The 18547-nt window shown below is 41.3% G+C and overlaps 1 protein-coding gene across 1 annotated transcript in view; it reads right to left on the bottom strand.

The window, feature by feature from the left end:
• Positions 1–18433, bottom strand: part of tent4b (terminal nucleotidyltransferase 4B) — a 29162-nt gene extending 10729 nt beyond the window's left edge. Inside the window, exons 1-2 of the mRNA XM_074609876.1 lie at positions 17367–18433; positions 688–811 (exon numbers count right to left, since the gene is read on the bottom strand). Coding sequence (XP_074465977.1) covers positions 688–811; positions 17367–17998 — 756 coding nt within the window. The 5' untranslated portion in view covers positions 17999–18433. The remainder of the gene's footprint in view (positions 1–687; positions 812–17366) is intronic.
• Positions 18434–18547: the final 114 nt, after the last annotated feature.

Raw genomic sequence — 18547 nt, 5'->3', positions numbered from 1 at the left:
TGGCAACAGACGGTGGAAACATTCGTGGGTGTCTGGTGGACGTCTACGCATCTAAGCTCATCAATTAAACAAGCATCCCGTCAAGCGGATGACCAAGTTGCCCTTGCTCACTCCACAGTGGGAAAGGAAATCAAACTGAGCAGGCTTGGGGCAGTGTAGTGCTCCTTAATTTAGGAACAGCTAAGCTCGGAGCAGGCACACTTTGAAGCACACTGCTCTATCAGCAGGATCAAAGTCAGCGTGTACAGGAATGCCTGAGGTGATGCTGATAACATGGCCCACACCGAGTAGAGTGCAGCAGGGAGATAACAGAAAACAACAGGATGCTTTGTGAAAGGCTGAAGCTTATAGCCGTTAGCTGGCTCATATGCTAACTGTGGTAATTCAGTGTTGCAAAATTACAGAGGCCACTGTGTCCAAGTAAGCCTGGTCACAGTACTCAACCAGTAAAACGAACACTGAGTTCAGTGTTTATAATTGATTGACTATTTTCACCATTACACAAATCCATTTGTTTCTGCCAAAACAAAAAAAAAGTAGCTTTCAGATTACAGCCAAGGTTTTCTAGCAAACAGCTGGGGGGCAGTTTTCAGCCTGATTATCAGTGGCACGCTGAAACATCAGTTTTGTCACACCCTGGGATCCAAAACACCAAAACAAAATCCTCAATTTTTGGTGTTTGTGTACCTCAGCACTGGGCCACAGGTCATGGATGACTCCCTTGATTCTGTCCACCACCTCCAGTCTCATCTTCTCCTCCTCCGGCCGTGGGGAGATGTACTCATAGAAGTCATTGACCTCCTCGTGTAACCTGCATATGACACAGAACAACATGTTGTGAGAAGAAGGTTTTTTTTTGGTGGTAATCCAGTGAATTAAATAGCCAGACCATCATAATTTCCATTTGAATGATAAGCAGCACCCAAAGTCATGCTGCATATAGATGCTTTGCATATAGACAGACATCAAGAATGAACATGCACACAGCAGGTACTAACTTATTACACTTTCGCACAGTTGTTCCCAATCTATTCTCATTGAATAGTTGTATCCAAGAGAAGCTGAGTTTCCCCCCCCTACCCCCCGACGTCATCACCCTTAAAAAAATGACAAATCCTCGAATAAAATCTTCAATTTCAATGTGTGAGTCAGTGTATTAAATGAGTTAGTCTTTTTTATTAAATCAACTTTCTTTAATGAATAAAACCGGTCAGTTCTGTTCACACAATGAGTGATGACTTATTGATGGATTTGCCAAGTGAATGTGATTTTTTTTGTAAAGACTTAATTAACTTTTTAATTTAATTCTCATTATGTTTCAATAATTCATGGTACTGTTAGATTGCTGCTAAACTGCCCTGTTAATACAGGCGCAGGCCTCCCTTTGTGTGCGTTTAGCGAGATAGCTGCAGTGAAAAAGTTGTTTTTGAAAGGCTAAACTCCAGCAAATATGGACTGAAGCAAAATATGTTGTTAGATTTTGCTACTAAGTAGCAAAAAATATATATCTTTTTAAATAGTTTTATATACAGACTTATAAACATGTAAATTATCCAGTAAGTGTGTTCTTAATATTTTAGTTATACATGAGCAAATCTAGTTTTGACAACCTCAGAGCAGACAAATCCTGGCGCACCCCCTGGGATCTTTGGCGCCCCCCTAAGGAGGATTGGGAAACACTGTTCTAGCAGGTTGATGGTGATAAGAACTAAGACATAGAACAGACCATTGAAAACATCAAAACAGTACAGATCACTGTAACTAATATTGCTCACCATCTTAAAACAGATCAATTATTAAGTTAATTTTAACAATTCAAGGCTACTGAGATTTAGCAATATCCCATATCACACATTCACTTCAGCCAGGAGACAGAGGAAAATGAATATGTGAAAATGTTCCTGTTCTCTTGTTCCAATCTCTGCACTCCTGCAAACTGCTAGCAGAGCAAAAAGACACAATATGCAATGCCAAAGCACTGGGTGCCAACAGTCACTGCCACAGATACAGATGTCAGATATCGAGTCACACTGACTCGGTGTCGGACATAGATAATACCTGTGTTCTCTTCCTTCTACTTGCATATTTACACACCTACAACTAATATCAGATTAAGCTGAGAATTGTTCACACCTCACAAGGGTGTCCGTTATCTCACTTTTCTCCTCATCCATCTGTATCAAAGCACTGAAATCAAATAAACCATATACGTTTGGTAATGGGAGTAAAAAGGTTAGCGATAAAAGGCTTGTGACTGAAAGATGTGTGGTTCAAATGTCCAGGCCTGTTGGAAAACTGAATATTAACTGTAGTATCTCCCTCTGCAGTGATAGAAAGGCGTCATAGAGTCAGGCAGCTGGACGCAACAAATCTCATGACCAACGGTTGAAGACTTTTTTTTACAATGCAGACCCAAGATATAAAATCATGTAACAGGGTGTTGTTAAAAAAAAAAAGTCTCTTAAAAAGAGCAATAGGCCTCCCCAGTTCTCTGAATACTTCCTTTATCAGCTTTCCTCTGGAGGTACAGGTAGATTCATGACTATCATTGGATGGAATATTAGTTTGACTGATATGTTCTGTCCTAATGAGTCGTCTATCAGTTGCCTGATACGGGTGGCGGTTAATAATTACTGAAAACAAAAAGTGTACGGCTTTTTTCCGGGAAGAGAGTGAAAAAGAGAAGCAGCTGTGTTTTTAAAGTTATCTCAAACCAACTATTTTTTTTTTGGTAAAACAGTAGGGCTGAGCAAAAACAAAACAGGACCCCCTACTGTGTCCCAGTGTTATGTCAGTAAAAGTAAAAAACAGTATGCTCAGTAAGCAAGGGGACCGCATTTGTCCTTGGAACAGGTCGCTCTGCCCACATGCGCTGACCTTTCCACTGACCAGTTTTGTCCACACACACACACAAACACACACGGGGACAAGTATCTGTGGGCGGACAAATACGAACATGAGGCACCCACACTCAGAAGCATCAACACATGTACATGTGCACAAACAACCGTACGGAGCCAGATCTGGCCAATAATAGGCACACTCCCCTTGGCAGACGATAGAGAAAGAGAGAGGGAAAGTGATGTTTCTGCTTTTAAAAATAAAATAAAGGCAGCAAAGCAAAGCCCGCGTTTACCACAAGAAAAACACTAGCAGCTACCAACACTGACTGACTGCCCCTAAGAGCACTGTATGTGCGTCTAGTGTCTGGGTTTTATGTAACGAGAACACTTTACCCGACAGCAGTCAAAGTTGACTGGGTTTCACCTTTATTATTTCTCAGTCTAGCTAGCGAAAGCACAGGATACAGACGCAGCACTGAAAGGTTGCTGGTCTGCTAACCATGTAGGGAAAATATGTGCAGAATAAAATGTTCTTGTCCCTAGCCAGATGCTATCACGGTGACCTTGAGAACAAAAACGAACCCCTAAACTGCTGCAGCCAAACTGCTGAGCGGCCAAAAGTACAGTTAAGGCCGTGATCAGACCGACAAAAACACTGCATTAATAACACAAGATGCTACATAAAAGTGTGCATACTGCTACACTTAAATATGAAATATAAACCAAGATAACTGGTATGAAGGCTTATCAGACATGTACACTACAGCACTTCATAATTTAAAAGTTATCAAAGATATTAACTGTCTCAACTCGGGCTGGAACTAATTGATATTTTCATCATCGATTAACTATTTTCTCGAATAATCAGAAATCAGTGAGACTAGAAAATGGAGAGAAAAAAATACTAAAATAAATGCCAATCACAATTAGTTTTGTTACCAACAGTCCAAAGCCTGCTTTTAAAAAAAATGACATAAACCATTGATCCATGATGATAATAGTTGACAATTTTCTATCAATCGACTAATCAAATAATTGACTAATCATTACAGCTCCAGTCTCGACACTTGTGAGATAAACAGTGAAGTTAGCAAGTTACAAGGTGCACGTTAAAAGTGAGTATGCTTGCAAAGTATTTTATTGACTAATGCAGTCCACAGATAGATGACGTTAAAATTAGGGATGTCCAAATCCTGAACTGAGTCCTTTAATATTGGAGTCCCATCCATTATAATATGCCTGGATCGGCCCCGATATCGACCCTTTGGATCTACTCAGTATCGCAATATATTGAAACGTTACCCCTGTATCATGATATGTATTGTATTGCCAGATTTCTTGCCGATACACAGCCCTAATGACAACACAAGTTCCCTGTGTTGCATATTGTATCAGAACTGTTCTTTCTCTCACACAGACAAATGATGGTTTTATCTTCAGAGAGCTGAGCACAAATAAGTAAGTAAAGTGAATTGAATGATTTCCTTTCATTGACTTGAACGTTGTTCAGACTAAATATATATGGGCCACTGGATATTGGGTTTCTATTTGCTATTTGTTACGTCAAAAAATGCTTTGGGCCTTTATCCCAGCATTACATGGGACTCCTACTTTGTTAATGGGGTGACCAAGACACCCCTTTGTCTTTCAGATAACAGGTTGTTTCAAATTCATTGTTGTTAAATGTGTTTGTTTTTTGTCAGGTAAGACGAGGAAAACAGTTTCAGTTTCCATTTGTTGCCCCTCCTCTTACACGGCAGCTGACAACCACTCTAAATTTTAATGACCTATTCTCTTTTCCTGTTGCAGAGACTCCAGCCTCTATCACAGAAACATTAGGTTTCATTTAAGGGTAAAAGAAACTCAGCAGCTACAGTCTGCATTACAAATCAGTTTTGATTTCAGAGAACACAGCTCTCTGTAGCTCAATTACGTATCACTAAGACACCTCATACCGAAACCTAACACCAATTCAAGATAATTTAATGTGTTGTAATTGAACTGAAGGATTTTATAAGTTTGGGGAATGTATGACCCCATTTAGCTTTAATGTATTTTTAGAAATATCAAGCTAGAAAAAGGGCATTTATCCATCATGATCTTTATGGTTTGATTCTATTAGAGTGAAACATAATAATCTAAAAAAACATTGCTGGTAAAACTGACATCCTGAGATGTGGGCAGTTCCACTCCACAACAGCAGCACCAATAGGTTTCATTTCACAGCAAACAGGGCGCTACTGCTCCCTTGTCATCACGTGTTGAGAGCAACCATAGAAATCACATCTCATGCCCCACCTTCTTGGATCAAGTTTCATCTCAGCCCTGCGCCTGCCTCGGGAGCACATGGACCCTTGGCACTGCTTATCAGATAATCCCACTTGCCTATATCATAGTAATGTTATGTAATCTCTCAAACAGATTTCCCGAGCTGAAGCTTCCAGAGGATACAAAATGTTCTCTCTCTTCTTTAGCACTTCTTCTTTTCCCTCGGGCATGATTATTCTAGTGTCACTGAAATGTTGCCAGTCATGTTTACTGAGGCAGTTAAAGCTCGTCTTGCTCTGTATGTATGACTAAACTCTGAATGAAGGATAGCAGGGAAAGGGGTTGAAGGGCTGCAATGGAGGATAAAACCAGTGCTAAACGTCCTTCTAAGAGCAAGTCAGAGACACACTGAGTGTTGATAATCGGAGGACTTACGGAATTGTGATTCCTTGTCTAGGTTTTGCAGTGTTCACACCTACACCAATTTAGGGCTTCAACAAACGATTATTTTCATAATTGATAAATTGTTTGGTCTCTAAAACATCAAATCATGACATGAAAAATGTCTATCACAATTTCTTAGAGCTCAGATATTCAGTTTATAATCACGTTAAGACAACAACAAGCAGCAAATCTTCACAATCTGAGAAACTGGAACCATCAAATGTTTGGCAGTACTGCTTGAAAAATTACAAAACAATAAACCACAAGTGGAACCGTAATGGCACCATCGGTTCCCCTCCACGTTAAGTGTTAGCTCTGTCAGCAATTGTTGCCCCTGTTAGTGCTGTAAGCACTGTTAGTGGCTTCGTGTTCAGAGCAGGCAATCCCGGCTGTATGGCTGGTGGCTGGTGCGGTAGTGAGCCAATCACACGTTGCAATAATTCGAAGAACACTCGTGGTGATAGGCATAGATCAAAACAGTCATCTTTTTCTAGCTCTGCGCACAAAAAGGATCGATTGCAGGTATCGTTTGACTGGAGAAGTTTCGATACTACTTGGTACTGGTACCGATACCCAGCCCTAGTCATAGTACTGCCACCAGTATTAGTTGGAGGTGTCGTGCATTTTCAGGCAGTGTTGTGCATTTATACTCAAAGTATGGGCATGATAACACAATAGCCATTTACAATATTGTTCAATGGTCATAGAAATGACTGGCCTTAGGCATTTAGGTTACAACTTTCTTTTCTTTCATTCTCTCCTGATTTTGTAGCAAATTGCAAATAACGTTTTCTCTGACTAAATAAATGAATAAATAAAGCACACCTGACCTTAGTATAAGATCATACTCAGCACATAAGCCGGGTTTATGTATTGGAATCAGTGTTGGGACAGAAAAAGTGTTATCAGTGTATCCCTACTGTTCTTGCAATCCTCTGTGTTACATATCATCAGGTTTTTGTATTATGAAATACTGCTTCACAATGAGCTACAGGACCCTCGACATTACTACCAGAACTGCAACGATTAATCGATTAGTTGTCAAACTATAAAATAAATCGGCAACTATTTTGATAAACGATGAGTAATTTTTTAAGAAAAATAAAGTCAAAAAATCTCTGATTCCAGCTTCTTAAATGTGAATCTTTTCTGGTTTCTTTACTCCTCTGTGACAGTAAACTGAATATCTTTGAGTTGTGGACAAAACAAGACGTTTGAGGACTTCAACTTGGGCTTTGGGAAACGCTGATGACGTTTTATAGACCAAACAACTAATCCATTAATAGAGAAAATAATCAACAGATTAATCGACAATGAAAATAATCGTTAGTTGCAGCCATAATTCCTACAAAGCCTCTCCATGAAGGCACCGCAACACCTTGTCAAGAGAATCATAGTTCAGCCTTTACGCGGCTGAAAGGAGGAGGAATGGGAAGGCAAGAGAAAGAGAAAATGTTGGACAGCAAAGGTAAAGAGAGAGGAAGGAATGAAGGAAAGCTGGGAAAATAGAGTGAAAAAGAAAAAGGTAGAAGGCCAGATATACACATAAGGTGAAATAGAAAAAATAGACAGAGAAAGGGAGAGAGAGAGGAGAGGATTGGGTGTGGTGCTGAAATGCCTTCATGTGAACGAGAGCCATCTGTTAAATTGGGTAGGATGAAGGAAAAAGGAGGTTATTGTCGCATCACACTGAGCCCTACTTACTGACTATTCAGATATTTTGGCACTACGGTACAAAGGTGTCTTTCAAAGCGTCTGTATAGCATATATTTAGAATTTACTACCTAAAAACAGGCATGCTGGAACATAACGTTCATGTGTCAAGAAACACCTGCCTGAAGCATGAGATTGCTGATGGATGAACGTGCACAATGCCTCAGTGTTACGCATCATATCAGGTTGGTCATTGGTGAAACAGTTGTGACCATTGTTGTGGCCATATTGTCCCAGAAAGAGTCCCAACATCATGACCCTTTTTTTGTAAGGGCTTGAAATTTTGGACCTCGGCATCCTATGCAACAAAAGAGGGTAGCGTATGTCATGTGACACTACTTCTATCTACGTTGACAGGGTTGCCAGGAGGCAAACAAGTCGCATCCCACACCGCTTTTCAAAACGAGGACAACCACAAACCGAGGCAAAGGTGTCAATGTCTCGCAGATGGCGGATTCATTAATGTTTCATCAATGAACTGATCCGGGGTGCTAAGTGTTGGCCACTGGGACAAAACGGCTCAAGTTACGAGACACCCAAACACCGCTGACTGCTAGCGGCAGGCTTGGTCATGCCTGAGTGATGCAGCAGAGGGCTGTGGTCAAAACAGGAACAGTCGGGACTATAAATATGGTAATACCAGAATAAACACTTTGTTTAGTGGGCTTGGAGTACCACACCAGTATAGCGTCAACCATTTGTTGATTGTCTGAGCTTTCTAACTGATCCGGTATCTGTGTAGGAACTAGGGCAGTCGCTTTTTATTCAAAATTCAAAGTACAGTTTGAATGATGTAAAAAAAAAAAAAAATCAAATGTACAATGTGTAACAATTGTTCCAAATCTATTCCAATTGTATATTATTTCTTGGTGTGAAATAGCTTCAATGTACTTTTGTTGTGTAGCTTGCAACTTTCACCAAAGTTTTATGGCTGTAGCTCGACTACTGCCCATGGAGTAGCTTGTACAGTTTAAAAGTAGCTTTCCTAATACCGTGTCATGTGTCACCATGTGTCACATAACACATGTTTACTATTAGTGTATAAAGGCAAAGAAAAGTTATGATTCAACACAAACTGTACTAAAGGACATTGGCCAGTTTTTTTTTTTTACATCTCTTCAATATAAATACCAATACAAATGGGAAGAATAACCTAAAAAACAAATGTACCACATAAAGTAAATGATCTTACTTCTTACTATTCATTTTTAAATACATATACATATACATATAAAATTAGCGCTGTCAAAGTGAACGCGTTAACACCACTGAAAATGGGTTCTATGGTTACCCACGAGTCTCCCCTTTACAGACATGCCCACTTTATGATAATCACATGCAGTTTGGGGCGAGTCATAGTCAAGTTAACACACTGACACACTGACAGCTGATGTTGCCTGTTGGGTTTGAGTTTGACATGTTCTGATTTGAGCATATTTTTTATGCTAAATGCAGTACCTGTGAGGGTTTCTGAACAATATTTGTCATTATTTTGTGTTGTTAATTGATTTCCAATAATAAATATATACGTACATTTGCATAAAACAAGCATATTTGTCCACTTCCATGTTGATAAGATTATTAAATACTTCAAATACATACTTCCTTTACGGTACATTTTGAACAAATAAAAAAATTGTGATTAATTTGCAATTAATCGTGATTAAATATTTGAATCGATTGACAGCCCTAATTAAAATAAAATTAAATTATTCTTTGTTAATTTAGCATTCCAAGTTTATTTCCCTGTAAGCTTTAATATTTTAGTACTAGAACACCGACACTGAAAATGTGATTTCAATGCAACACTAGCGCAGTATCACAAAAAAAGAAAAAAAATTATTAACTTAGGCCACGACAAAAGGAAATTGTCAAAGCTCAGCCGTTCTGTACACATGCTGAGAAGGTCACAGTCTGAGCACATGCTATGAAAAAAAACGAGAACACTGTGTGTCGCTCGCTGACTGCATCAGTCTGGAGCATGAGGAGGGCTTTCCATTGGACAGGAAGAGGAGGCAAAAAAAAAAAAAAAAACACATTCCTCACTACACATGGGAAGGCTGAGTTATGGAGAGCTGCCCACACGTGCTGTTCAGACAGGGCCTGTTTCACCTACAGTCCAAATGACCAGCGTGCAGGCTTCTCTCTCCACCGGCTTACACGCTTTGGCTGAGAGTCAGCCAGCGAGCAGAGAGGGGGAGAGCGTGACATAGATGTCAAAGCGACCAGTAGAGGCCGGAACCATAGTTCTAATAATGGAGCTTCAGTCACAGAGGTGCTATCTGTGTGCTGGGGATTATAAATCTCCAAAAGACAGCGGCAATAAATGGCAATAAAAGCATGAGCCAGGGCTACTCATCAGTGAGCGATTAACCACACATTTCATTAGCCTGCAAGTGATGTTCTGCTCCGCCGCTTGGAACTAGCTGCCAACGACCAGGCTCCACTAAAATTAAATCAAGTATAGGTTGCTCTGTCATTACTACCATTTTGGGAACAAATTGCTTCGCATGAATAAGACATTCAACACATGTTAGGAGGATGTGAGGTTACAATGAAGACATCGGGAGAAAAGAGCAGAAGCTTTGCATTCACAGACAGGCTAGCGAAACAAGCCCTGCAGGACAAGTAGCACACACACAGGAACTATAGGCGGGGTGCCCTTATGCACTACAGTAAAGCTCTAAAAAAAATATATTTAAAAGATTGTCCCTTAATAAAGATTTTGTGGTGGGGACATACACAAATTAAAAGACCAAAACCTTTTGAGAGTAAACTATAAACTAAACTAACTAACCTTTATTCAACTGAAGAACTGATTGACCTGGCAATCTAGGCTGGCCAAATATGTACATGACCCAGCTGTGCTGACAGTATACATTTTTCATACCATAAAACTCATGATAACCAATCTACGAAACTGCCAAACGTGAAGATAAGACATTTACAAAAGAAACAAAAGGGCAATAGACGTGACACTGCGTAATAATGAGGGCAACTATTATTATTTATTAAAGATGGGGCCTGCTAGTTGGTGGGACATTCATTTAGCAGACATTAAACAGATCATAGCAGAGCTGGCTGGGCTGCCTGACTTACAGTAGCCAATGTCCTCAGTCCTGCTCCCAGTTATTTTCTCATCTTTCTAATGTTTTCTCACAACATGAATTTCACTAAATATGCATACTGGGACTGGAACAGAGTTGTAAAGCTAGCTAACATGTACGCTATCATGACTGCAAACCATTTTAACAGGGTTTTTAGCCTGATATTTTTTATTTGACCAAAGAAGCAGTGTATGAAACTGCATTGGCTAAATGCTAGCACTAGCTTCCTCCATTTGTGACAACCTCTGTAAGATCAACTCTGAGAAGACAGTTTGCTATCGCTGCAAAATTCAAAGTTTAGCTTTAGGTGAATGCTACGAGCAGGTTTACTTCACTCGTTTTTCATGTGTATAACCATTCTTGCCAACCCCTTCCGATTTTTCCCGGGAGACTCATGTTTTTCCACGTCCTCTCCCGGTTTCCTCCCAGAATCACAATCCCTTTCCCTTCCGTTATCTAAACCTGTTTCTGGCACTGTACAGCGTGAATAAGTCCTACTGTTTCCACCCGGGCGACAATACAGCTACACCTAATGTTGTTTCCCAGTGGAAAAGATGCTCGCGAAACAAGGCAGTTTGAGCTGCGCTCGACAGCCTGCAGAGCCCGAAGTTGGCCTTTGCTCGACGTAGCAAAAAGCCGTCAAGGCGCAGCGCAAGCCATTAGAAATAATGTGTTTCAGAGACGGAGAGAGAAATGGAGAGTTCTAAGAGAAAGATATACTGAATGAATGAATACAAACTGATGAATATTAGTTTATGCCAGAGATTCACACAAACTAACGCCAGTGGGGCAAATTATTCTGTTTCCTTCCAGAGAATTAAAAGTTAAATTAAAAGTAGGCCTATTTAACATAAAACTGCTGTTGCTGTGTACTTATTATTTTAACCAGAATGCAGGAAGCAAAGTCTCTGACACTCAAATTTTTCTGGGGGAGGACCGCCAGACCCCCCCCCCCCGCCCTATTTTTGAGGTCTCAAGGTTGGCAAGTATGCGTACAACTGAGTGCGACGGAGAGACTATGAAAATGTGTGCCGTTATCCCCATTAAACAAGATCATGTCTTCCCCTTCTATATGACAGTAAGCTTTTCACTCCACCTACCAGTATAGCAGTTCAGAACCACTATAAAACACTTTTGATTTCCAACGTGGTAGGACAACAAGTTGTACAAACTAGTTCTGATCGAGCATAAGCCGAGCCTTAGACAACTTACAATGGCCAAGACACCAATGCATCAAATCAACCCTGGTGTTTCAGTTACTATGGATTGTTATTTCAGTGTTTAACTGGGTTTGTTTCTTCTACTTAGAAATACCAGATCAACTGAGCTGTGAAGGAACCGTTCTCAAATCAATCTCTGAATTACTGTTGACAATGCCTCTCTGTTATAAAATGACTGGAACTTTGAAACATTGCATCTTGCCTACACAATAAAAACCCACAACACCAGATCAGAACACAGTTCAGCAGGACAGAAATGGGCCAAAGCTCTCCCAGGCTACACTGACTTCCTGTGCCCATATAAAGACTCTAAATAACTGTTCCTCACCACCAGAAAATGAGGTGGAAGCACTCCCTTAGAGCTCCCCATCTGATTGGACAGACACTCAAGGGGCTCCGGTTTCTTTCTCAGAGGGTTGGCTTTGTTTTGTGGAAGTGAGGCCGTGTGGAGCATGTAAACACTGGTCCTTTTCCATCGTGAGGCGGGCCGTTAGCTTGGACCTTCTCGCTCCCACAGAGACTGGAGGAGCGTAAAACACAAATAAGCACATGCCTCTGCCTCTCTAGCCACGCCCCATGGCCAAATATAGTGTACAAAAACTGTCCCGTGGAAAAATGCATTTGAACTTACTCCCACTTTCACCCTTTTTGCTACTTGCACATTTCGAATGGAACAATGATTCCCATTTTTACCTTTGCTCGCTCCCTAAACCACTGACTGAAAGGTCAAATCTTATCTTATTCCCTGCATCCGACGGAATGCCACAAAAAATGGAAACAAAAGCCTAAATGGCAAAAAAAAAGTTTGTTCACAGTTTTTAAATACAGAGTAATAGTATAATAAAATGTGCATCTTTAAGCAACATGCATGGGAAGGAAGCAATGTGGCCACAAGAGGCTTTACAAATTTCCAAAACATTGCTACCGCCCATGAGGACAAGGCTAACTGCAATAAATGAATAAAAGTCTCCTCCATTTGGCGGATCACAGATGTTGTATACGCGCTATAACCAACCGTGGAACAAGGTGTTTATCACTCTTCTATATATCCCATATCCAAACTGCATCTCCCAAGCAGCAAAACCTGTATTATAAGAAGAGATTTAACCGTGGAATTAACATAACGTAACAGACAGGAGCTTTTACATCCACATACGTATACATGTGCGTTTCGAAACACATTTCCTGTAATGCCAGACATGCCAATGCCAGCATTGTGAATTAACGGAGTATGGTTAGACAGAGAGCCCTCAGTGGTGGTTAGTATGATCAAGGCTCTGAGGTTCAGGTTCTGGTATTAGCAGAGCTAATCACTAAGGAATGTCCTTATGCAAACACAGAGCTTCCATATTACTATAAATGAGGATCAGCCAAACACTGAGCTCGACGCTCTGGTGTTCTGCTTGTCTACACATGTCTAACAGAGAGGGGTGGGGACGGGCCAAATCTCTGCACCTAAAAGGTCTTTAAAACAGAGCCCAACCCTCCGAAATATTTCTCCCAAGTCATAATATCTAAAAGAACCACTGGTGAGTAAAGGAGGTCAATGACGTAGTTAAACATTTATTAAACCTTGTGGCTTAATACCGTTGCCCAATGTGAAAGGACTAGCTCTTAGTATGACAGCTAAATCTACATGCTCGGTAACGAATCAAATCTCACTGAATGAAACGGGTGTTTGCGATTCACTGAATCGTTCACTGAATTAAGTGGAAGTGTAGTTCATGAACTGATAGAAGCGGTAACACATGAGGCATGACCTAAAAGATTTCAAAAGGCTTTTACAATTAATCGTCGCCCTGCCTGGTTGGATTTGGTCAAGATTTCAGGAACAATACCTGTTGTCGTTATGCAGGGATCAGTACACAGAACAGAGTTCGCATTAAAGCTATACTTCACCCTACATCTTATGAGTAGCAGCGCCTGTAGGTTTGAAAGGTGACTGCAAATAATGTGTAGTTTTCTCAGAGAAGATGATCAGCTTAAATTCAGTCAGTTACGTGTTACGTTATGTGTGATTTGACAAGCCGATGTAAACATTTTGATTCTTTTTTTTAATATGATTGGTCACCATTGAAATGCAGTAGGCCTATAACCAACTGAATTCAGGTTGACCACAGCTGCTGTTCCTAACCAAAGAGTAGCCTAAACTATAAGCATTTCACAGCCACTTAACGTACAAATCTTTTGAATCATTCATGTTGAATGATCCAAAAGATTCAGTTAGCTAGAGGAATCACTCTGCCCCATCATTATGCTGGTCAGCGAACATTGTTAAAGCTTTTCAGCATGCTCCCTGCAGAAATCGGCCACGTTCTTCCCTGTGGGTGCACTGTCTTTAACAATTATTGTGTACATACTAGCACGCATACTAATGCCACCTGAAACTGTAGTGGGCGATGTGGAAAAATCTACAGCAAGCACATGAAGAAGAAGAAACGCACATCGCGGTTGAAGAAAGGAGGTTTCACGCACTTCAACCGTTTCACAAGGAATAGTAGCCCTGTCCGGTGTTCAAAGAACAAGGCAATCTTGTAACAGGAGAGACTTCAGAGACCAAGTCCAAAGCACACTGGAGCACATGGATTTAAAAAAGAGATTAAATAAAGTTGATTGCCTTAAATTTGTGTGCTCCAGTGTGCTTTGCACGTAGCGGTTCATTGTTGAAAACCGTTTACAGTGGCTGTGTTTCACTGTTGCACAGCATGTTTTTTTGTTTTCTACTTGCTTCTTTGATTCTAATCTTTAAAAATACATGTACATTGATTATCTGATTTTCAGTGTGTTTTGAGATGAGACAGAAGAGGAAGTGATTGAGTCGAGTACGCAATTGCAGACGGTTGCGGGTGCATTTTTGCAGAGCCGGTGTTATGTTGAAGTCTGTTCCCTTGTCGAATAGTGTTTCCCTCCTGTTCAAATAATAGCGCCCCCCTCTGTAGTTAGGGTTAGGGATAAGGGTTGGTTCAGGTTTAGGTAGGGGGAAAGACATTGACAGGAAACAGTACTAGACACAACACCGGCCTCATTTGTCACCCCACAATATTCCAGGTAAGCCAACCTGGTTAAGAGTTACTTGTCATCCTTCAATATTCCTTCACCGGCTATTAATCAGCAGTTATGACTGTATTATTATGTCATTTGAGCTGAGTGTTACAATATTACAAAACATTGACTTTAGGTGACATGCTGACCTTTGCTCACAATACTCTATTCAAAAGCAGTTTGTCAACTTTGGCAAACACATCAACTCTAACTTCCTCTGAAATAGTGCCAGGCTAATATCTGCGGTCTTACTGGAGGCTGGTGGAAGACCAGTGAAATGGTCCACATCTAGTAAAAGTATCACTCTGATTTGGGGTAGCACCCTGATACCGACTCAATGCTCTATTCTGGCTCTCTCCATTTAAACAATTTGCTGTTGACAGACCGGTTTACTCAAATATGCACCTTCCCTAGCAGTAGTAGGCTGCACATGTGTACTATGCACATGCTCCTTCATTCAACGTTTGGCTTGCAACCCCCTAACGAACACCGTAATGTTAGCAAGCCAGGATTGAAATGCCCTGTTCTGTTTCTACCCAAAGGCACTATCAGTTGCAGTGCAAAGGTTGGTGTGTTTATCCCTTCATATGAAGATTTGTTCAAAAAGCCAGAAATAAGAAAGGCTAAATGAATAAACCTCCTGGATTTTATGTGTTTGCTTGGGTTTGTTAATGCCAGGGCATTTTGTATAATAGTTAACTAGAATACAAGTGCTGGAACAATGAATTCAATGTTTGATGCGTAGTTCCTTACAGTCCTGACTGTGATTTTTGGACATTTGTTAAGCTGGAACTATCACCAGCAAGACTCAATGATGCACGAACAAACACAAGTTTGTATGTAGACAAACTTGATATCCAACTTAAGAGATCTTCTCTCTAAATAAGGATGTGCTGTCTGTGTGTGGATATCACTTCCCGGTTGGTTGGTGGAGGGGAGAGAGGTGGAGTGAAGAGGTTAGTGGGATAGGGATGGGAGAAAAATAAGTGATCCACTATGATGTTTGAAAATAAAAGTAGTCACTCAACTTGTTTCAGGTTTCTGAAACGTTTCCTATACCTTTTGAGGTGTAGGAAACTGGATGTAAAATGACAGTTCATTCAATTTAGTAACTTAAAATGATCTGCACCTTAACCTTGCATTGTAAAATGTCACACTGTCTTGAAATGTGCATTAGTGGATGGACTGACTTTCACAGATCATTCACTATACAAAGTTATCCAACTGTGGGTGGGGATGAAAAGTGGGTGGGGTGAGAATGACAGCCTCAGTCTTCTCCTTCCTGCATGTCATTTAAGTGTACAAGTGTTAAAAATAGGTGAAATAACAGGTCATAAATTCCTAGTTGACAGGTTGCACTCTGTCTGTGTGAGTGTCACCAAACTTGCTGTGTTACTGGTCTTGAAATGTGCTTTAGTGGATGGACTCACTTTCACAGATCATTACTATACAAAGTTATCCAACTGTGGGTGGGGATGAAAAGTGGGTGGGGTGAGACTGACAGCCTCTGTCACTCTCCCTGCATGTCATTTAAGTGTTAAAAATAGTTGAAATAACAGGTCATAAACTCCTAGTTGACAGGTTTCACTGTGATTTTTGGACATTTATAAGCTGGAACTATCATCAGCAAGACTCAATGATGCACGACCAAACACAGTTTTAATGTAGACAAACTTGATATCTAACTTAAGAGATCTTCTGTCTAAATAAGGATGTGTGTGGATATCACTATCCTGTTGGTTGGTGGAGGGGGAGAAAGGTGGAGTGAAGGAGTTAGTGGGATAGGGATGGGAAAAGATAAGTGATAAAAAAAAAAAAATCCACTATGATGTTTGAAAATAAAAGTCAACTTGTTTCAGGTTTCTGAAAGGATTACTATACCCTTTTGAGGTGTAGGAAACCGGATCTAAAATGACAGTTCATTCAATTTAATGACTTACAATGATGATCTGCACCGTAACCTTGCTGTGTTACTGTCTTGAAATATGCATTAGTGGATGGACTCACTTTCACAATCTATTCAAAGTTATCCAACTGTGGGTGGGGATGAAAAGTGGGTGGAGTGAGACTGATAGCCTTAGTCATGTCCTCCCTGCATGTCATTTAAGTGTTAAAAATAGGTGAAATAACAGGTCATAAACTCCTAGTTGACAGGTTTGCACTGTCTGTGAGAGTGTCACCATTACCAGCAGCCCAAAAAAATATATATCTAATCAACAACTTAATCAAACGTGCTGTGTTACTGTCTTGAAATGTTGCATTAGTGGATGAACTCACAAAAAGTTATCCAACTGTGGGTGGGGCTGAAAAGTGGGTGTGGTGATACTGACAGCCTCAGTAGTCTCTCTGCATGTCATTTAAGTGTACAAGTGTTAAAAATAGGTGAAATAACAGGTAATTAACTCCTGGTTGAGAGGTGTTGCTCTTCTGTCTGTGTGAGTGTCATCATTACCAGCAGCCAAAAACATATACATCTAATCAACAACTTAATCAAACTTGCTGTGTTACTGTCTTGAAATGTCAACTCACTTTCACAGATCATTTACTATACAAAAGTTATCCAACTGTGGGTGGGGTGAGACTGACAGCCTCAGTGCATGTCATTTAAGTGTTAAAAAAAAGGTGTAATAACAGGTCATAAACTCCTAGTTGACAGGTTTTACTCTGTCATTACCAGCAGCCAAAATATACATCTTATAAAAAACTTAATGAAACTCTCTCTCTCTTACCCAACAATCCCATCTGAGTAGTTCCTGGTTTTCCATGGCGTGCCAGTGTAACCATCATAGTTCCCCGTGTTGGAGCTGCTGCCACTGTTCAAGAGGCTGGAATTGAATCCGAAAGTGCTAGCCTTGTTGTCTCTTTTCCTTTTGTTGGGGTGTCCGTCCGTCAAACCCCTCCAGAGCACCGCGACCCCGCTGCCCTGCTGCTGCTGCTGACCTCCACCACCACCTCCTCCTCCTCCTCCACCACCACCTCCACCGGCTCGGTTGTTACAGTGGTTGCTGTTGCTCTTGCTGCTCTCCAGTGGTATAAAGTCCCGCTGTGCCGTTATCTCTCCTCGGACCCCCGTTGAGGTCGACATCCCCTGAGTCCTGCTGCTGCTGCCGGTGTTTGAGGATGAGTAGTCGCCGTTTCTGCTGCCGGCGAGCACGGCGAGGACGGCGGCTCCAGACGCCCCGTTGACGAGCGCTGCTTTCAGGCTCGATGTGCTCTGAGATCCGCTGGTAGTGCTGGAGGTGTTGTAGCCGGTATTCACATGCAAGTAGCCGAGCCCTTGTGTCGTCTCCCAGATCTGCATCCACAGGTTGTTAGCCGGTCCACGTTGTTCTGGTTGAAACCAAGCGATCCTCGGATCCATCAAACAGAGACACTGTAGGCTAAACCGCCCTGCACCTCCTCCACCTCCTCCTCCTCCTCCACCAAGCACACCTCCACCACCCTTCAGCTCGTGTGCAGCTAGCTAGCTAGCCCGGTTAGCTCGCTAGCTACCGTTAGCTAGCTCCTAGCACTGCTATATATTAGCCTCCGTTACTTCTAGTATCCGGTTAAAACACGTCCCGTAAAGGTGATTTAACGAGCTGTCAACCCTATATAATCCACAGGAGATAGCACAAGAGTCGAGTGTTAAAAAGGTGGTAGCTGAAGTTGTTAGCCTGGTAGAGAAACGTGCAGCAGCTGACTGTGTGTCGGTAGAAGAAGCTCCTCTCTGACCCTCGTCTCGTCTCTTCTCTTCTCCTCCTGGTCGCTGGTTCAGTCCCTCAATGGCGTTAGTGTAAGGGTGCTACTGCGCATGCGCGGGATCGGAGCAGAGCAGAGTGTAAAATGGGGCGGAGAGAAACACACAGTGTGGTTACGCAACAGACAACTGTTTTATGTTACATAACCACATCTGATTTATTATTCTCTC

The sequence above is a fragment of the Sebastes fasciatus genome, chromosome 2 (genome assembly GCF_043250625.1).
Source record: "Sebastes fasciatus isolate fSebFas1 chromosome 2, fSebFas1.pri, whole genome shotgun sequence".
In the NCBI taxonomy this organism is placed as follows: Eukaryota; Metazoa; Chordata; class Actinopteri; order Perciformes; family Sebastidae; genus Sebastes; species Sebastes fasciatus.
This window is presented reverse-complemented; position numbering and strand designations above follow the sequence as displayed.